The following is a 19030-nucleotide window of genomic DNA, read 5'->3' as shown; positions in this document are numbered from 1 at the left end:
AATCCACATAACTTGGAATTATCTAAAATGTATATTGATTACTTATATATTATGCAATAGTAACAATCTGCAAAATTTTAACCTGGACCTAAAACATTACATTTTATATTAAATTAAAATGATGTTGAGTCATTCCAAGAAGTTAGTTTGGAAATGGGTAATATTATGTGCCCTACCTAACATTCACATTTATTTATATTTACAAACTTTCATAAATTATATGATTAATTACTTTTGAGCCTGAAATATTTTATATTTTTATCTTATTGACTAATTTTGAATAAAGAATTTTTTAGACAATTAATATTGAGATACAAAGTTTCATAAAAAGAGGTCCAAGGATGAGCTTCAGCATGGAGTCCTTGACTATTATGCCAAGTGGTTTGCTGTGTAATTTTAAAGGGAGAATGACTTTCATCAGCTTCTCAAAAGAGGTCAGCAATTCCACCATCCTACATGTGGCTAAGAACCACTGAATTAGAAGGATGACCTAGAGGCAAATGATTTTTGCTAGAATTTTCAGATGTGGTACATGGGCATGTATATACATGGGTATATTACATGGAAAGAAACTTACAAATGCCAGCAATAAAGCACTTAAGGATAGTAAATTTAAAATGAAAGAAACTGATAAATGTCAATAGGCTTCACTTTGATAGAATTAATTTTTTCTATATAGATAAAACCAGAAACTTAAGAAGTAACGCCAACTAGCACATATTGCAGATGTTATAAGCCTATATGCATGCCTTTAGCAAGTTTGAATGACTTGATTGAGGAATATTAATAACCTTCTTTGCCTAGTGACTCTGGCAGCTTTGTTTCTTTTGTTTCAGTACGTAGTAGATAAATCTCTCCCCATTTCAAAGAACAAAATTACAAAATTAAAAATGGACAGAAATTTTAGTTATATTATTTCAATGAAATAAGCACACTAGGACAAAAGTCTGTACTCTTTTACCACAAATAATATGAAAACAGGTTTTATCTTATTGGTAGAGGAAAGACTGAGGATTATTTAATGGACAATAGATGTATGATGAATGTTTAAAACCAAAAAAAAAAGAAAAGAAAGTCCTTTCAGAACTAATTAACAGTGTTAAAATTTTGATACAAGCTTGAAGTGACAAAAGTCATTGATCTAATAATGTGAAACATCAAAGCTAAATCTTGTTTAAAAAAGCAAAGAGGATGAGTAAAATTTTAAAAATCCATAGTTATTATCTATATGAATTAGATTAGGGATGACGGAGTGATTTGGGTAGATGAGTTCAAAATAAGAAATTATTTCTAATAAAGTGATGACAAAAACGTCATTCTTTCATCTTCATTTTTTTTAACATGTTCTAACAAAACATTAGGAGAAATAGGATATTTACTGGCTAAGTAGCCTAATACTTTATATGATTAAAATTGGATATGTGTATCATTTGGCATTTCGCTAACAAATGTTTTTAAAAACGATACTCGAAGTATAAGACATCCAAGAAATAAACTGGATTTTTTAAACAATTAACATAAACTTCAAGAAGAGGGGAAGGATCTATAGAACTCACCAGACCGGAATGATTTGACCCTGCCTCCTGTCTCTCCTCTCCGACTTCTCTATCCAGACCCGGAGGTAGGCTGGGGCTGAAGGCCATGAGGTCCGTCTTGGGCGGCCCCTCCCCTGAGCACACCCTCTGTCGCCTCTCCTGCGAGTAAGACCAGCTCCCCACCGCGCTGGAGCACACCAGCCTGGGCTTCCCCGGCCCGCACGCGCCCTCGCTGGGCGGCGCCGAGCACCGCAGCGCCGTGTACAGCAGCAGCGTGAGCACCAACAGGCTGGACACCGCGCAGATGGCGACGATCAGGTACACGTTCACATCCACTAACGCCGTCTCTGCGCCAGCTGCACCAGACAACGCCCGCGAAGAGGCCTTGGGCGCCTGGCCGCTGTCCTCCAGCGACAGCAGCACGGTGGCCGTGGCCGTCAGCGCCGGCTCGCCGTGGTCCTTCACCAGCACCAGCAGGCGCTGGCGCGGCGCGTCCGCCTCGTCCAGGGCGCGCGTCGTGCTGATCTCGCCGCTGTACAGCCCCACGCGGAACGGGCTGCGCGCGCCACCCGCCGCCGGCTGCAGCTCATACGACAGCCACGCGTTGTAGCCCGAGTCCGCGTCCACCGCGCGCACCTTCGCCACCACGTGGCCCGCGTCCACCGACCTCGACACCACCTGGCTCACGGCGCTGGGTCCTCCGCCTGGCCCGGGCGGCAGCAGCGCAGGCGCGTTGTCGTTCTCGTCCAGCACGAACACCTGCAGCGTCACGTTGCTGCCCAGGGGCGGCACGCCCGCGTCGCGCGCGCTCACCTGGAACTGCAGCAGCTCCAGCTCCTCGTGGTCCAGCGGCTGCAGCGCGTACACCTTGCCGCTCTCCGCGTGCACCGACACGTAGCTCGACAGCGCGCGCTCGCCCACCCGCCGCTCCACCAGCGAGTAGGACACCAGCGCGTTCTCCTGCGCGTCCGCGTCTCGCGCCGACACGGTGAAGATGTGGCAGCCGGGCGGGTTGTTCTCCTTCACGAACACGGTGTACTCGGGCTGCGCGAACGCGGGCGCGTTGTCGTTCACGTCGGCCACCTCCACGGACACGCTGGCTGTGGCCGAGAGAGAAGGCGAGCCCCCGTCCCGCGCTGTCACCACCAACTTATAGACAGACACGCTCTCACGGTCCAGGCTGCCGTCCAGCAATAGTGAATAGTAGTTCTTGAACGTGGACACGATCTTGAAGGGGACGTTGGGCGTTAGAAAGCAGATTACCTGTCCATTGTCACCAGAGTCTCGATCAGATACACTGATCAGCGCAATGACAGTGCTTGGCTGAGTGTCCTCTCGTACTGGTAGAGACAGAGAAGTGACAGTGATTTCAGGGGCGTTATCATTCGCATCTAAGATTTCAACCCAGACTGTGCAGTGACCTGCCATTGGGGGATTCCCCTTATCTGTGGCCTGTACTTCAATTTCATAAAACTTGTTTTCTTCATAGTCTAAAGTTCCATTGACCTTCACTTCTCCGTTATTTTCATCTAGTGTAAATAAAGGTTTTCCATTGGGCTTAATTGACATTAAGGAGTATGTTACCTCCCCATTGACTCCTTCATCTTGATCTGTGGCATTTAACTGTATCACAAGAGTTTCTTTAGCTGTGTTTTCCATCAATCTCACCTTGTATTCTGATTGTTCAAATTCCGGATCATTGTCGTTAATATCCAAGACGCGGATGAAGAGTTGAACAGTGCCAGTGAGCTCCGGTTTCCCTCCATCTGCAGCCGTCAGTAGTAAATTAAATTCCGGAGTTTTCTCTCTGTCTAGAGACTTCTTTAACGTAAGTGACAGTTTTTTAGTCGGCTTACTATTTATTGGTAATTCTAAAGAAAAGTACTCATTTTTACTTAGTCTGTAGGTCAATTGAGCATTCTCTCCTATATCCGCATCAGAAGCTCCCTCTAGAGGAAAACGAGAGTCAGGTTGTTTAGATTCATAAATCAGCAGCTTTTGTTCTCTGAGAGAGAACACAGGAGGATTGTCGTTAATGTCCTTCACCTCCACCTCCACGTGGAACACCTGCAGCGGCCGGTCCACGATCACCTCCAGGTGGATGCTGCACTCCGCGCTCCGCCCGCACAGCTCCTCCCGGTCGATCCGAGAATTCACAAACAAAATGCCATTCTGCAGATTTACCTCCAGAAGGTCCCCGCGGCCTTTGGACGCCACCCGGAACAGGCGGGGCACCAGCTCTGCCAGCTCCAGTCCCAGGTCCTGGGCGATGCGACCCACGAAGGTGCCGTGTTTGGCCTCCTCAGGGACGGAGTAGTGGACCTGGCCGCTCCCTGACTCCCAAGCTGCGAGGAGCAGAAGTGACAGCAGCAGTCGCCCATTGCCCAATCCACTTCTTTGAGTCGCGGACATCTCATATACTGACTTCCAAAATACGATACTTTACACTTGCAGTACCATAGACTCCAGTTCCCGTTTAAATATCTTGCTGAATCTTTGAGAAGTTTCAAAGGATCCTTTAACGGTTGCATCCGGCATGACGGAGTCTTTAAATGGGGAGTTCCTGGCGGCGCAGACTAACCCCTGAATGAACTACTTCCTCCAAGTAAAGAGCGACACCTTGTGCCTGAAATTGTGAGTATTGTACCCTACATCCAACACCACAGAATTGTACTTGAAGAGAAAAAAACGTTCACGTGTTTCAAGCTATTTTATACCCTAAATATTTCCAAAGTGTTTATTTGTGGAGCATTCAGATTTTAAGTCATATTGAAATTGATGGTATATGGAAAATGGTGTTTTTTTCTTGATTAAGTCAAACTGAAATGTTTGTTCCTATGTTTGATTTAGAGCTCTTTTACTTATCTACACGTATACACACACCGAGAGAGACAGAGAGATCAATTCCATAGGTAGCCTTATGAAAAAAAGAGTCAAACATTTCCTCATATAAAAATTGTTTTACTTCTAGTTTCTCTTGATATTTCAGCTGCTAGGAAACTCAAAGACAAATTTGAAACTTTAATAACAATTACTTAGTCTTTAAGCCTACATATTGTATTTTTATCTATGTGCACTATGTACTTGCTTTTGATTTATATTTTTCTTTAGCTCTAATTCTTCATTGGTATTTACATTTAATTGTGTTCCTGTTACAAGGAACTTTATATCCACTAAAGAACAACAAGGAAAACAAAAATATATTTCAAATTTGGTGATTTAAGACATGAAATTCATAAGAGAAAAGTCTATTGATGTAAATGAAATTTATATTTGGCATATATGATTTCTCATGTAAGCTGCATTGCTAACAATATAATAACAGGTATCAAAATGATTACTTTGTTACTTTATCTAATGGTGTCAGTATATGAAAGACTACTTCTTTCATAGTGAACTTTTTTACCATTCAGTGAAATAAAAATCACCATGAAAACTTCTGTGCCATATTGGTATTTCCTCTCAACAACATTGGTTTTATATATTTATCAAGATATAGTCATGAGAATAATTGACCTATTTCTTCTTTTAAAAAATTCTGGGTTTGAGGTTGTAAATTTATCCAAAATAAGGGAAATTATTTTTAAACACTTTGCCTCTAAGTGCCTAATATTGTGCTAAAGAAAACAGAAAATAATCGATTTAACCAAAAACTAAATGACCTCAGTGTTAATGGAAATTCAATTTCATAAGATATCAACTAGAAAATTAGAACTGATGTGAATTTTCATTGCCTGAAGTTGCACTTTAGTTACATGTCCTTTATTGTTTCATATTATTTTGGGATTTGAGTAAGGAAAAAAGGGTACAATGAACGCTGAGAGAAGAAAGTGGTTCAGGATAAATATCATTCTAGCTTGAGTATTTTGTTGTACAGTTTTGATGGTTCATATCCAATCTAAAAATATTACAGTAAAAAATTGCTAGTATATTTATTTTTATGTTAATATTTTCTTTTATCATGAATACACACATATGTTCTATTGCTAATTTCAAATCTTGTTTCATTTATTTTAAGTTTGTTCTTTTCCCAACATTATTATTCTGCTAGAACTGTCTTTAAAGTAAATTTAAAATTCCTTTTTAAAAAACTAACAAAACAGACTGATAACCGTTTGTGACACTGAATTCTGTTGTGCATCTATTAATAGAAAACAACCAGTCAAATAGACCTATTTTCAAAGTATACCATTAGGCTAGAGAACAGTAGATCTAACATGATATTTGAAGCCTGTCAGATTTAGCAGAAGAAAGAAGCAACAGACTTCCAACCACTTCCCCAAGGAAACTTGGGATTGAGATGTTACATGTAACGTGAAGTTTTTAAAGGTAGAGAAATAAACATGAGAAAGTTTATCTGAGAGATTATATTACACATCTGAATTCAAACCACATGTTACACAAGTATATTAAGTGACACTGGAAGAACGCCAAGTCATAAAAGAGTTGGATATACTGTATGAACCAATGTCACATCTGTTGCATTTTGGCTGTGATACTTCAGATTTCATCATCTCAGTTAGCTCCTATAGAATAGATTATGATATCTTTGAACTTATCTTTGGGGATGGGCCTGAGATCTGGTAATATGCTGGTGCCAAGAAATCACATCTATATAATATGTTAACATTGATTTTATAAAATTGACTGAAAAGATTAAGGAACTTTGACCCTGACCTTTTCAAAATCAATCTGCTTAGTCTTAAATTCCAGCTGTAGGTCCTGCTAGTCAAGTGTTAGAGTGCAGGGTTTAATGTTCTGCCAGTCCTCATCATCCACTAATATTTCATAATAGATCTAGTACTACTATTTATTGAAAACATAGAACCAAAAATAAATCTTGAAGCCACTCTTGGAAACCAGTAGGTTTTTCAAAATTAATGAATTAGAAGTACCATTCAGCATTGTATCTACAAAACTACAGAATATAAGCAGTGATGTTCACTCTGTGCTATCATGACTCATTGAAATATACAGCGATTTGATCACAGATTGTTTGTTCAGTTGGCACAATCTCTCAGGCAACAGTAAGACTGAAGAAGACTGAATTCTGAAAGACCTACACACATTCAAAGATTTTTATGGGAAATATATACCTTTAAAGCTATTCCTGAAGTATACAATTTTGGAAACACTGATCCTTCACTGGTATTCAATTCAGTTCAGTTCAGTTGCTCAGTCATGTACAACTTTTTGCCACCCCATGAATTGCAGCACGCCAGGCCTCCCTGTCCATCACCAACTCCAGGAGTTTATTCAAACTCATGTCCATCGAGTCACTGGTACCATCCAGACATCTCATCCTCTGTTATCCCCTTTTCCTCCTGCTCCCAATCCCTCCCAGCATCAGGGTCCTTTCCAATGAGTCAACTCTTCACATGAGGTGGCCAAAGTACTGGAGTTTCAGCTTCAGCATCAGTCCTTCCAATGAACACCCAGGACTGATCTCCTTCAGGATGGACTGGTTGGATCTTCTTGCAGCCCAAGGGACTCTCAAGAGTCTTCTCCAACACCACAGTTCAAAAGCATCAATTTTTCGGCACTCTGCTTTCTTCACGGTCCAACTCTCATATCCATACATGACTACTGGAAAAAACCACAGCCTTGACTAGACAGACCTTTGTTGGCAAAGTAATGTCTCTGCTTTTTAACATGCTGTCTGGGTTGGTCATAACTTTCCTTCCAAGGAGTAAGTGTCTTTTAATTTCATGGCTGCAGTCACCATCTGCGGTGATTTTGGAGCCCCCAAAAATAAAGTCTGACACTGTTTCCACTGTTTCCCCATCTATTAGCCATGAAGTGATGGGACCAGATGCCATGATCTTAGTTTTCTGAATGTTGAGTTTTAAACCAACTTTTTCACTCTCCTCTTTCATTTTCATCAAGAGGCTTTTTAGTTCCTCTTCACTTTCTGCCATAAGAGTGGTGTCATCTGCATATCTGAGGTTGTTGATATTTCTCCCAGCAATCGTGATTCCAGCTTGTGCTTCTTCCAGCCCAGTGTTTCTCATGATGTACTCTGAGTATAAGTTAAATAAGCAGGGTGACAATATACAGCCTTGACATACTCCTTTTCCTATTTGGAACCAGTTTGTTGTTCCATGTCCAGTTCTAACTGTTGCTTCCTGACCTGCATATAGGTTTCTCAAGAGGCAGGTCAAGTGGTTTGGTATTCCCATCTCTTTCAGAACCTTCCACAGTTTATTGTGATCCACACAGTCAAAGGCTTTGGCAGAGTCAATAAAGCAGAAATAGATGTTTTTCTGGAACTCTCTTGCTTTTTCAATAATCCAGTGGATGTTGGCAATTTGATCTCTGGTTCCTCTACCTTTTCTAAAACCAGCTTGAACATCTGGAAGTTCATGGTTCACATATTGCTGAAGCCTGACTTGGAGAATTTTGAGCATTACTTTACTAGCATGTGAGATGAATGCAATTGTGCAGTAGTTTGAGCATTCTTTGGGACTGGAATGAAAACACTTTTTCCAGTCCTGTGGCCACTGCTGAGTTTTCCAAATTTGCTGGCATATTGAGTGCAGCACTTTCACAGCATCATCTTCCAGGATTTGAAATAGCTCAACTGGAATTCCATCACCTCCACTAGCTTTGTTCATAGTGATGCTTTCTAAGGCCCACTTGACTTCACATTCCAGGATGTCTGGCTCTAGGTGAGTAATCACACCATCATGATTATCTGGGTCATGAAGATCTTTTTTGTACAGTTCTTCTGTGTATTCTTGCCACCTCTTCTTAATATCTTCTACTTCTGTTAGGTCCATACCATTTCTGTCCTTTATCAAACCCATCTTTGCATGAAATGTTCCCTTGGTATCTCTAATTTTCTTGAAGAGATCTCCAGTCTTTCCCATTTTGTTGTTTTCCTCTATTTCTTTGCATTGATCGCTGAGGAAGGCTTTCTTATCTCTACTTGCTATGCTTTGGAACTCTGCATTCAAATGAGAATATCTTTCCTTTTCTCCTTTGCTTTTCACTGGTATTCAGGATCCAAGAAATAATCATATTACCACTTATATGTGTCAAAACATAATTATTATTGTATTAGTGTAAAAAGGATAAGTACATGTACATATATATATATACATATATACACACACACACACACACACACACACATATATATATATATATATATAATTTGGGTTTGGTGTTCTGCAAGAATGTAGCAGAGCACAGTCTTCTGCTTTTCCATATATATTAAATGATTTTGCTTATTTATATCACTTCCAAACAAGTGATCAACAGTGCTTATTGGACAATGTTTAATTATTAATAATGAAAATCTCCTATCTCAATATGGCATTGACTAAGACAAATGATAATGATGACCATGAACATTCTGAGAAAAGAATCACTTAGAAACATTAAAAAAAACTTTAATTCCTATCTCAGTTATGGTATTGTACAAAGTTAATCATGAAGATAATCATGGAGGTTTTTTTCCTCCATGTAAGTAAACAGAAAGGAGAATTAACATGTATATAGCTTGTGCTTGATTTTTGTAGCCAGAACTATGGTTGGATGGCATCACCAATTCAATGGACATGAGTTTAAGCAGACTGGGAGACTGTGAAGGACAGAGAAGCCTGGTGTGCTGCTGTCCATGGGGTTGCAAAGAGTCAGACACAACTGAGCAACTGAACATTAAATGAAAGATTTACTCTAAAAAGTTATACAGTTAATAAAAGGATGGCTCTTAAATCTAAGAGATGTGCATTTGAATACCATCTCCATCATATATTAACTGGATGGCAGTGGACAAGACAGATAAGTATCTCACCATCTCTTATCTAATCTTTAGAACTTGGATAGTTGAATATACTTTACAGGTTGCTATAAGATTTAAACAAAATTATTATTTAAGCTCTTTATACCATATCTTACAAATAGAAATATCTCAAATAGTGGTGGTTGATTATAGTTAGTGACCAATGTTGTATCCTTGACTCTTGTAGTCTGTAGCTGTGGATGAAGAAGATTCCAGTGCCATAAATCAAGATACGACTTTTCCTTTTCTGAAGATTTCCTAATGTTCATCTTTATGGAAATCATCCTACTTTCTGGGTAGAAAATAGCTATCTCAGAATTTCCATTAACTTTACCCTATCTATAATGTGGTTCTTCACCTACATGTAAATATATCATATATAATTTATTTCTCCATACCATACAATTAAAGAATCACTAGTTTGGACAACTGAGCCAAAAAGAACAAAATCAACTTCCACATTATTTGATTCATACCCTTATGGCTCTAATTTCAAGTTCTCTGTGACCTCTTTAGGGAAAATCATTCACATGAATATAGCATTGGAGCAAAAAGAAATTTGCATCAAATGTATCTAAAGTACACAATGTTTAAAAATATTTTAAGTACACAATGTTAAATTTTGAAATGTTGTCAACAGCACCAGTCAAGTGGAAGTGCCTTTATAGATATTCCATGGTTATCAGGTTTAAGTTATTTAGGCAATGTTATTTTGAAGTCCAAGCAGCTTGGTGAACATGGACAGAAGTATCACAGTTCTGCATATATGAGAAGATATTTTTGAAACTCAAAGCACAAAGGAGTATGAATTTTCCCACAACCTCATTACAGGTACCATGAATGCAAGAAATAGAATTATAATCAATGCTCAAATAAATCTTCCAAATAAAAATCAGCAAATTAATGTGGAGGAGAGTAGCAAGCCACCAGGCAATTAGCAAACCCATCATTGTATTAGAAAAAAAATTTTGTTTGTATATCTCAAGCATCTGAAGACTATGAAGAAAGGAGTTTAAATCATGAAGGAATTAAAGGCAAAAAAGTAAAATCATACCCAAAAGAAAGACTAAAATTCTACCTACTTTATGAAAGAAGCGTGCTATTGATTATAAAGAAATGATTTATAAAATTAAGCCACCTTAACAGCCCATGCCTGACAGTAATACACAAACTTAGAGGGAGGTAAGAATTCTAACATGTTTAAACTCAAATTAACCAAATTATGGAACTATGAATTATTATGGAAATTTTGAAGGCACAAACATGAGTGGAGGGCACCAATTAGAATAGAATTTTTAAAAATGAATAGGAAGAATGAACTTGCAGCACAATTGAGAAGTAGAATATTTGAGCCTCACCAACATGCTCCATTTCCATCAGTGATACTTTCCTTCTTGACTGACTTAGCCTTGCTCATTTACAGGAAGCTGTGATAGTCTACTTCATTATTACTATTATTAGTATTTCCAACAATTAAATAATATTCTCAACTGTATTTAAGAAGATTGTGGAGAAAAGAAGTAAAACTGACTGGACTTCCATTGTGCTTTAGAATAAACCATCACAAGAAAAAGACAACAAATATTTCAAGCAATGGACTTAGAGTAATTTGTTGGTGAACTACTATGTGATTGACATTAATAGGCATGATACATCCCAGAATTACTGTACTTACTTTCTCGAAAAACTCCTGTTGGTCTCCAATATCTCCAGAATTCAAACCTGGGGGAACACTAGGACTGAAGGCGATGAGGTCGGTCTTGGGCGGCCCCTCCCCTGAGCACACCCTCTGTCGCCTCTCCTGCGAGTAAGACCAGCTCCCCACCGCGCTGGAGCACACCAGCCTGGGCTTCCCCGGCCCGCACGCGCCCTCGCTGGGCGGCGCCGAGCACCGCAGCGCCGTGTACAGCAGCAGCGTGAGCACCAACAGGCTGGACACCGCGCAGATGGCGACGATCAGGTACACGTTCACATCCACTAACGCCGTCTCTGCGCCAGCTGCACCAGACAACGCCCGCGAAGAGGCCTTGGGCGCCTGGCCGCTGTCCTCCAGCGACAGCAGCACGGTGGCCGTGGCCGTCAGCGCCGGCTCGCCGTGGTCCTTCACCAGCACCAGCAGGCGCTGGCGCGGCGCGTCCGCCTCGTCCAGGGCGCGCGTCGTGCTGATCTCGCCGCTGTACAGCCCCACGCGGAACGGGCTGCGCGCGCCACCCGCCGCCGGCTGCAGCTCGTACGACAGCCACGCGTTGTAGCCCGAGTCCGCGTCCACCGCGCGCACCTTCGCCACCACGTGGCCCGCGTCCACCGACCTCGACACCACCTGGCTCACGGCGCTGGGTCCTCCGCCTGGCCCGGGCGGCAGCAGCGCAGGCGCGTTGTCGTTCTCGTCCAGCACGAACACCTGCAGCGTCACGTTGCTGCCCAGGGGCGGCACGCCCGCGTCGCGCGCGCTCACCTGGAACTGCAGCAGCTCCAGCTCCTCGTGGTCCAGCGGCTGCAGCGCGTACACCTTGCCGCTCTCCGCGTGCACCGACACGTAGCTCGACAGCGCGCGCTCGCCCACCCGCCGCTCCACCAGCGAGTAGGACACCAGCGCGTTCTCCTGCGCGTCCGCGTCTCGCGCCGACACGGTGAAGATGTGGCAGCCGGGCGGGTTGTTCTCCTTCACGAACACGGTGTACTCGGGCTGCGCGAACGCGGGCGCGTTGTCGTTCACGTCGGCCACCTCCACGGACACGCTGGCAGTGGTGGACAAGGCAGGCGAGCCCCCGTCCTTCGCGATCAGTGCTAGAGCATATTCTGACACTTTCTCTCTGTCCAGGGAACTGTCCAGCACTAGCGAATAGTAATTTTTGAAGGTGGACACCAGTTTGAAGGGGACGTGGGGTGTTAGTGAGCAGGTCACCTGGGCATTGCTACCGATGTCACGGTCAGTTACACTGATTAGAGTGATGACGGTCCCTAGTGGAGCATCCTCTGGAATAGAAAGCAACAGTGACGTCACTAGTAACTCCGGAGCATTATCATTGATGTCCAAGACTTCTATCAAGACTGTGCAGTGACCAAACATTGGAGGATTTCCCTTGTCAACTGCTTCTATTTGAAGTTTCCATAATTTAGTTTCTTCGAAATCTATTTTTCCATTTACTCTTATTTCTCCGCTGTTTGAATCTATGCGAAAAGATGCTTCTGTGTTAGTGGAAACATCAGTTGCAAAGGAATAAAGAATGTGGCCGTTTGAACCCTCGTCCAAATCTGAGGCGTTAAGTCTAATAACCAGTGTGCCATTTCTTGCATTTTCCAGTAATTTTATACGGTGAACTGCTTTGTCAAAAACTGGGGCGTTGTCATTTGCATCCAGCACTGTGATGTTTATCTTTACAGTGCCTGTCAGTTCAGGTTTGCCCCCATCCGTTGCTTTGAGCACCAAGAGAAGCTCTGAAGCGACTTCTCTGTCTAAACGTTTTTTAAGTACTAGTTCGAGCGGTTTTACCTGCTCATCGTTGCTCGGTACTTCCAGAGAGAAATACTCGTTGAGGGTCAGTCTGTAAGTCAACAGAGCGTTCTCGCCGATATCTGCATCGGAGGCGCCCTCTAGTGAAAAATGAGACTCAAGAGCCCTAGCTTCGGAAATAAAGAGATTTCTGTGTGTCGCTGGGAACACAGGCGGGTTGTCGTTAATGTCCTTCACCTCCACCTCCACATGGAACACCTGCAGCGGCCGGTCCACGATCACCTCCAGGTGGATGCTGCACTCCGCGCTCCGCCCGCACAACTCCTCCCGGTCGATCCGAGAATTCACAAACAAAATACCATTCTGCAGATTTACCTCCAGAAGGTCCCCGCGGTCTTTGGATGCCACCCGGAACAGGCGGGGCACCAGCTCCGCCAGCTCCAGCCCGAGGTCCTGGGCGATGCGGCCCACAAAGGTGCCGTGTTTGGCCTCCTCGGAGACCGAGTAGTGGACATGATTGCTCCCAGTTTCCCAGGCCGCGAGAAGCAGAAGTGAGAGCAGGAGGCGCCAGGCTCCCGGGCCACCAGATCCTGAAGCTAACATCGCTCCTGGTTAGTAAATCACATTTGCTGAGTAGAAATACGTAGTCCTTTCGAGATCTTTGAGTCTTAGTCCTGATATCCCAACTAATCTTAACAATATGGGTGTGTGTATAGTCTTTAAAGCACCGGAACAGTGATGGGTCTTTCTGTTCCGGGAATAATCTTTACTTTTTTCCGTTCAAACAATCCTCTCCTTGGAGAACAACGACATCCTGTGGGTCAAAGTGGAAGTGCGTTTGGCGTTCATACTATTTCTTTCACTTATTTGACTTCTTTCGTGATTCCTTCATATTAGTCTGTTTTTGTCAGTCTTTAGTTCTTTCATTCCTTGTGTGTGACCACTAACTCTTTAAAGGTGGTTTGGTTTTAGAAGTTAGAATTCCAAGAAGAGTTCTATTTTTTATATAGACATCTAAGAGAACATACTACTGCACTATTATGTATATGAACATGAAAAAAAATCCATGTTTGTAAGTTACTAGTGATACAGTTTTTTAAAGACTTTCAGAACTTGATAATTTTGAATGGCCTCTTACTAAGTTTATTTAATTACTAACGCTATAATTTTCTATTGCTTAAACCTTATACTGTGTTAAATTACTCTAAACATTTAGTCCAGTTGTGTACGAGATAATTCAAAATGCCAATTCTCTGTTACCTTCTCAACATGATGATGTTTCAAATCAGTGCTAATATGCAAGCTACTTCTAAGTTGTCCAAAAACTTATTTGCTCTGATGCTAATGAATTTACCAAATACTGACTCCTGGAAATATAAAACATATTTATCTTTGTCTCATTTAAAAGTTTTTTTTCCAATTACTAGATCTGCCCAGGGTGAATGTTGTCATTTCCATCCTGAATGACAACTTAAATTTGTGCTATATCCACTGTTGTTTGTAAAAATAATCTTTCTAATCCCCCCTAAAACCATACTGATCAGAAATCCAAACTGTATTTGTCACTTTGTTCATACCCATTTTATTCCAAAATTGGCTTAAGGAGACTAGGGTATAAAGAGCATTCTAAATATCATGTAATCACTCAATTTTGTTTTCCTCTTTTATCTCATTTTTTTAAACAATGAAATTTGCCTAATAATTATTCATCGATTGCAATAAAGCTTATCAGTGTTGTCTTAGAAAAAAATATTTTAATCATTCTCAAGATTGTTAAGGAGCCAACTATCCAATATTTGAAATCTTTCCAGGAAGAGGACAGTCATTTGGAAAATCCCATTTCTCTCCTTAAAAAAATTATAAGTGGTTATCCAAAGAAATCTCACATTTCATGTAAAAGTGAGCTACAATATTTATTCTGAACACTTTGTAAAATAGTGAGTCAATAATTATAAATCTATGCCAAAGATTTTTCATTCTAATTACTTCTCTTTTATTAATTGTGGAAACCATAAATTCAAGACCAATATATTTACCTAAAAGACAGCAGGAAAATTTTAGCATATAGGTGTAACTAAATTCAGAAAGAGATATGACAAGGAAACAAACCTCTGCATGTTTGCTGATAGAAATACTCCAGTTCCTATGAGAATGACTCCATGCTGAAAATCTGTTCCACTTTTGGCTTAAAGAGTTGCTTCATTGATTAAGAACATATGAAAGATAGCTTTTAAAGCTCCCACATTCCAAGGTTATCATATAGCTAACTTACTACAGCATATTAATAAACCTGTGGGTTCTTCACTCATCTTGAAACAGGTTATCACAAATGCTAAGCCATTGAGAGTCGGGGATACTAATAATTTGCCTCATTTTAATGCCATCTAATACAGAGCATGTTAAACAGAGTTATATAAATAAGGTGTTATAGTTTCAAAACAAATGGACTAACTCCTTTTTTGGCAAGAATGTTAAAAGCAATCCTTGGGGATTTCCCTAGTGGTCCAAAGGTTAGGATTCGGTGCTTCCCCTGCAGCAGGCTCTGGTTCCATCCCTCTTGGAGAAATCAAGATCCCTCCCTCAAGCTGGGTGGCTCCCAAGGAGAAGGGGTGAGAGTAATGCTTGACTCAGGAAATTTATATGACTTGATTCTAAAATGTCAGTCCTTCTGAATTGAATGAAAGAAACTGTCCACAAAGTTGTTTAAAAGATATATGTTGGGCTTCCCTGGTGGTTAAGTGGTAAAGAATCTGCCTGCTAATATAGAAGATATGGGTTTCATCCCTGGTCTGGGAAGATTCCACAGGCTGCCAAGCAACTAAGCCCATGCACCACAACTGCTGAGCCTGTGCTCCAGAGCCCTGACGTGGCAATTACTGAGCGCACGTGCTTCAACTACGGAAGCCCATGAGCCCAAAAGCCTTGCCTTGCACAGGGAAGTCACTGCAATGAGAAACCCATGCACAGCAATTAGAGGGAAAGCCCTACTCACCACAACTAGAGAAAAGTCTACACAACAATGATGACTCAGTACAACCAAATATTTTAAAAAATAAAAATATATTTATCTTAATAACAGAGCCACTGGAAGATATTGTCGCATTAAAATTTAAAATCAGTAAAATAAATAAAAACAAAAAATATTTTGAGTCCAAAACACTTAACTCCATTGATTAGGACATATTTTATGAACTATCTCCCAGTATACATACTCCAATGTGTAAACACTGAAGTTCAAGTATGCATTAAAAGTTATGTTGCACTACACATATTCTTTACTTAAGGAGCAAAACCCACATTTTTACCACAGACGGAACTGATCATAGCAGTTTTTTCTTAATGCAATAGGGTCATTTCAAATTTTAGATTTAATAATAAAAGTACTTTCCTTACAAATATTTGTAACATAAAAAGATACTGGTTTGGGGGGAAAACATCAAAACCTTCAACCTACACAAAGTATTTGTACTGGAAAATATAAATGAATTTAGTACACAAGGCATTTACTAAATGCCTTTGATTGAAGTATCAATCAAAAGGTGATGCAGAGGGTACTTTAAACAAAATATAAAGTAAATCTTTAGAAAAAAACAATATTACAAAACTTATTACAAGAAATGTTTTAGATATTTTATAAAAATGTATGTTCTTTACACAAAAGATAAAGATACTCCAAGAAATATATTTGAGGCAGGAAAACGGGATAAAATAAAATATTCACGCAGCAAAGCATGAAAATAAAAAAGTAATAACCCACCTTGATAGAGTGGTCGCCTTCAATAGACTGTTCTTCCACTTCCACTTCTGGTTGCGGACACGGCGGAAGACTGGGGCTGAAGGCCATGAGGTCCGTCTTGGGCGGCCCCTCCCCTGAGCACACCCTCTGCCGCCTCTCCTGCGAGTAAGACCAGCTCCCCACCGCGCTGGAGCACACCAGCCTGGGCTTCCCCGGCCCGCACGCGCCCTCGCTGGGCGGCGCCGAGCACCGCAGCGCCGTGTACAGCAGCAGCGTGAGCACCAACAGGCTGGACACCGCGCAGATGGCGACGATCAGGTACACGTTCACATCCACTAACGCCGTCTCTGCGCCAGCTGCACCAGACAACGCCCGCGAAGAGGCCTTGGGCGCCTGGCCGCTGTCCTCCAGCGACAGCAGCACGGTGGCCGTGGCCGTCAGCGCCGGCTCGCCGTGGTCCTTCACCAGCACCAGCAGGCGCTGGCGCGGCGCGTCCGCCTCGTCCAGGGCGCGCGTCGTGCTGATCTCGCCGCTGTACAGCCCCACGCGGAACGGGCTGCGCGCGCCACCCGCCGCCGGCTGCAGCTCGTACGACAGCCACGCGTTGTAGCCCGAGTCCGCGTCCACCGCGCGCACCTTCGCCACCACGTGGCCCGCGTCCACCGACCTCGACACCACCTGGCTCACGGCGCTGGGTCCTCCGCCTGGCCCGGGCGGCAGCAGCGCAGGCGCGTTGTCGTTCTCGTCCAGCACGAACACCTGCAGCGTCACGTTGCTGCCCAGGGGCGGCACGCCCGCGTCGCGCGCGCTCACCTGGAACTGCAGCAGCTCCAGCTCCTCGTGGTCCAGCGGCTGCAGCGCGTACACCTTGCCGCTCTCCGCGTGCACCGACACGTAGCTCGACAGCGCGCGCTCGCCCACCCGCCGCTCCACCAGCGAGTAGGACACCTGCGCGTTCTCCTGCGCGTCCGCGTCTCGCGCCGACACGGTGAAGATGTGGCAGCCGGGCGGGTTGTTCTCCTTCACGAACACGGTGTACTCGGGCTGCGCGAACGCGGGCGCGTTGTCGTTCACGTCGGCCACCTCCACGGACACGCTGGCTGTGGCGGACAGCGAAGGCGAGCCCCCGTCCCTCGCGGTGACCACTACTTCATAGTTCGCTACGCTCTCACGATCCAAGGCACTGTCTAGGACCAGCGAATAGTAATTCCTGAAGGTGGACACTAGCTTGAAGGGGACATGAGGTGTCAGAGAACAGGTCACCTGTCCATTTTCACCTTCATCTCCGTCAATCACACTGATCAGGGCGATGATTGTCCCCAGCTGAGCGTCCTCTTGGACGGGGAGCCAGAGAGTTTTGATAGTCAACTTAGGAGCATTATCATTAGCGTCCAAAACTTCCACAAGAACTGTACAGTGACCAGTCAGGGGTAGGGAGCCTTTATCAGTCGCCTCTACTCGGATTTTGTAGGTTTTTCTTTCTTCAAAATCGATGTGTCCTGTAACTATAATTTCCCCACTTACAGGGTCTATGTAGAATTTAAATTTTATATCAGGAGAAGCGTCACTAGAGAATGAGTAAATAATATCCGCATTCAAGCCTTCGTCTAAATCTGAGGCGTTAAGTTTAATTACCAGCGTCCCATTAGGGACGTTTTCTGCTAATTTCACAGCATAGAGTGTTCTGTCAAAAACTGGAGCGTTGTCATTGGCGTCTAGCACGTTGATGAGTAACTGAACGGTGCCAGTCAGCTCAGGTTTGCCTCTGTCAGTGGCCGTGAGCACTAAATGAAGTTCCGGAGATTCTTCCCTGTCTAAAGGTTTGCGTAACACAAGACTGAGAGGTTTTACCTGTTGGTCGGTGGTTGGTACGTCCAGAGAGAAATACTCACTGGAACTCAGCCTGTAAGTCAACAGAGCGTTCTCCCCGATATCTGCGTCGGAGGCGCCCTCTAGTGGAAACTGAGAGTCAAGCGGCCTGGATTCAGCGATGAACAGAATCTTTTGTGTCCCCTGGAACACAGGGGGGTTGTCGTTAATGTCCTTCACGTCCACCTCCACATGGAACACCTGCAGCGGCCGGTCCACGATCACCTCCAGGTGGATGCTGCACTCCGCGCTCCGCCCGCACAGTTCCTCCCGGTCGATCCGAGAATTCACAAACAAAATGCCATTCTGCAGATTTACCTCCAGAAGGTCCCCAAGACCTTTGGAATTCACCTGGAACAAGCGGGGCACTAGCTCTTGCAACTCCAGCCTTAGGTCCTGGGCGATGTGGCCCACGAAGGTGCCGTGTTTGGCCTCCTCCATAACTGAATAACGAACCTGGCCACTCCCTGTCTCCCAGGCTAGGAGGGTGACAAACAGTAGGAGTAGATTCCGGTTCCCTTGGTTGCCTTGACTTGCGCACAGCATTTCAAATAGTCGAGTTTATTTCTTCTTAACGAAAAATGCCTCAATATTAAGGGAAATCTTCTGATTCTGTCAGTTCCATCCTGCTGTGTTCGTCATTGTTCTGC

At 43.2% G+C, this 19030-nt stretch overlaps 3 protein-coding genes across 4 annotated transcripts in view; all 3 read right to left on the bottom strand.

The window, feature by feature from the left end:
* The window catches only part of LOC136156201 (protocadherin alpha-C2), a 126387-nt gene extending 122170 nt beyond the window's left edge, over nt 1–4217 (bottom strand). For both annotated transcript variants that reach the window (XM_065918722.1, XM_065918724.1), the window contains exon 1: nt 1557–4217. In XM_065918722.1, the coding sequence (XP_065774794.1) occupies nt 1557–3947 (2391 nt within the window). In that variant the 5' untranslated portion in view covers nt 3948–4217. The remainder of the gene's footprint in view (nt 1–1556) is intronic.
* A 6085-nt stretch (nt 4218–10302) lies between these two features.
* On the bottom strand, nt 10303–13378 carry LOC136158286 (protocadherin alpha-10-like). The gene is made up of 2 exons (XM_065920084.1): nt 10997–13378; nt 10303–10317 (listed from the first exon to the last, which is right to left on the bottom strand). Exons 1-2 carry the CDS (start codon nt 13376–13378, stop codon nt 10303–10305), a joined length of 2397 nt encoding a protein of 798 aa, XP_065776156.1.
* Nucleotides 13379–13541: 163 nt separating this feature from the next.
* On the bottom strand, nt 13542–18926 carry LOC136158275 (protocadherin alpha-9-like). The gene is made up of 2 exons (XM_065920073.1): nt 16533–18926; nt 13542–13589 (listed from the first exon to the last, which is right to left on the bottom strand). The coding sequence occupies exons 1-2, from the start codon at nt 18924–18926 to the stop codon at nt 13542–13544; spliced, it is 2442 nt and encodes an 813-aa protein (XP_065776145.1).
* Between the last annotated feature and the right edge of the window lie 104 nt (nt 18927–19030).

This window comes from Muntiacus reevesi, chromosome 1 (genome assembly GCF_963930625.1).
Source record: "Muntiacus reevesi chromosome 1, mMunRee1.1, whole genome shotgun sequence".
Taxonomy (NCBI): Eukaryota; Metazoa; Chordata; class Mammalia; order Artiodactyla; family Cervidae; genus Muntiacus; species Muntiacus reevesi.
The sequence above is the reverse complement of the archived record's forward strand: the minus strand, read 5'-3'. Positions and strand labels throughout refer to the sequence as shown.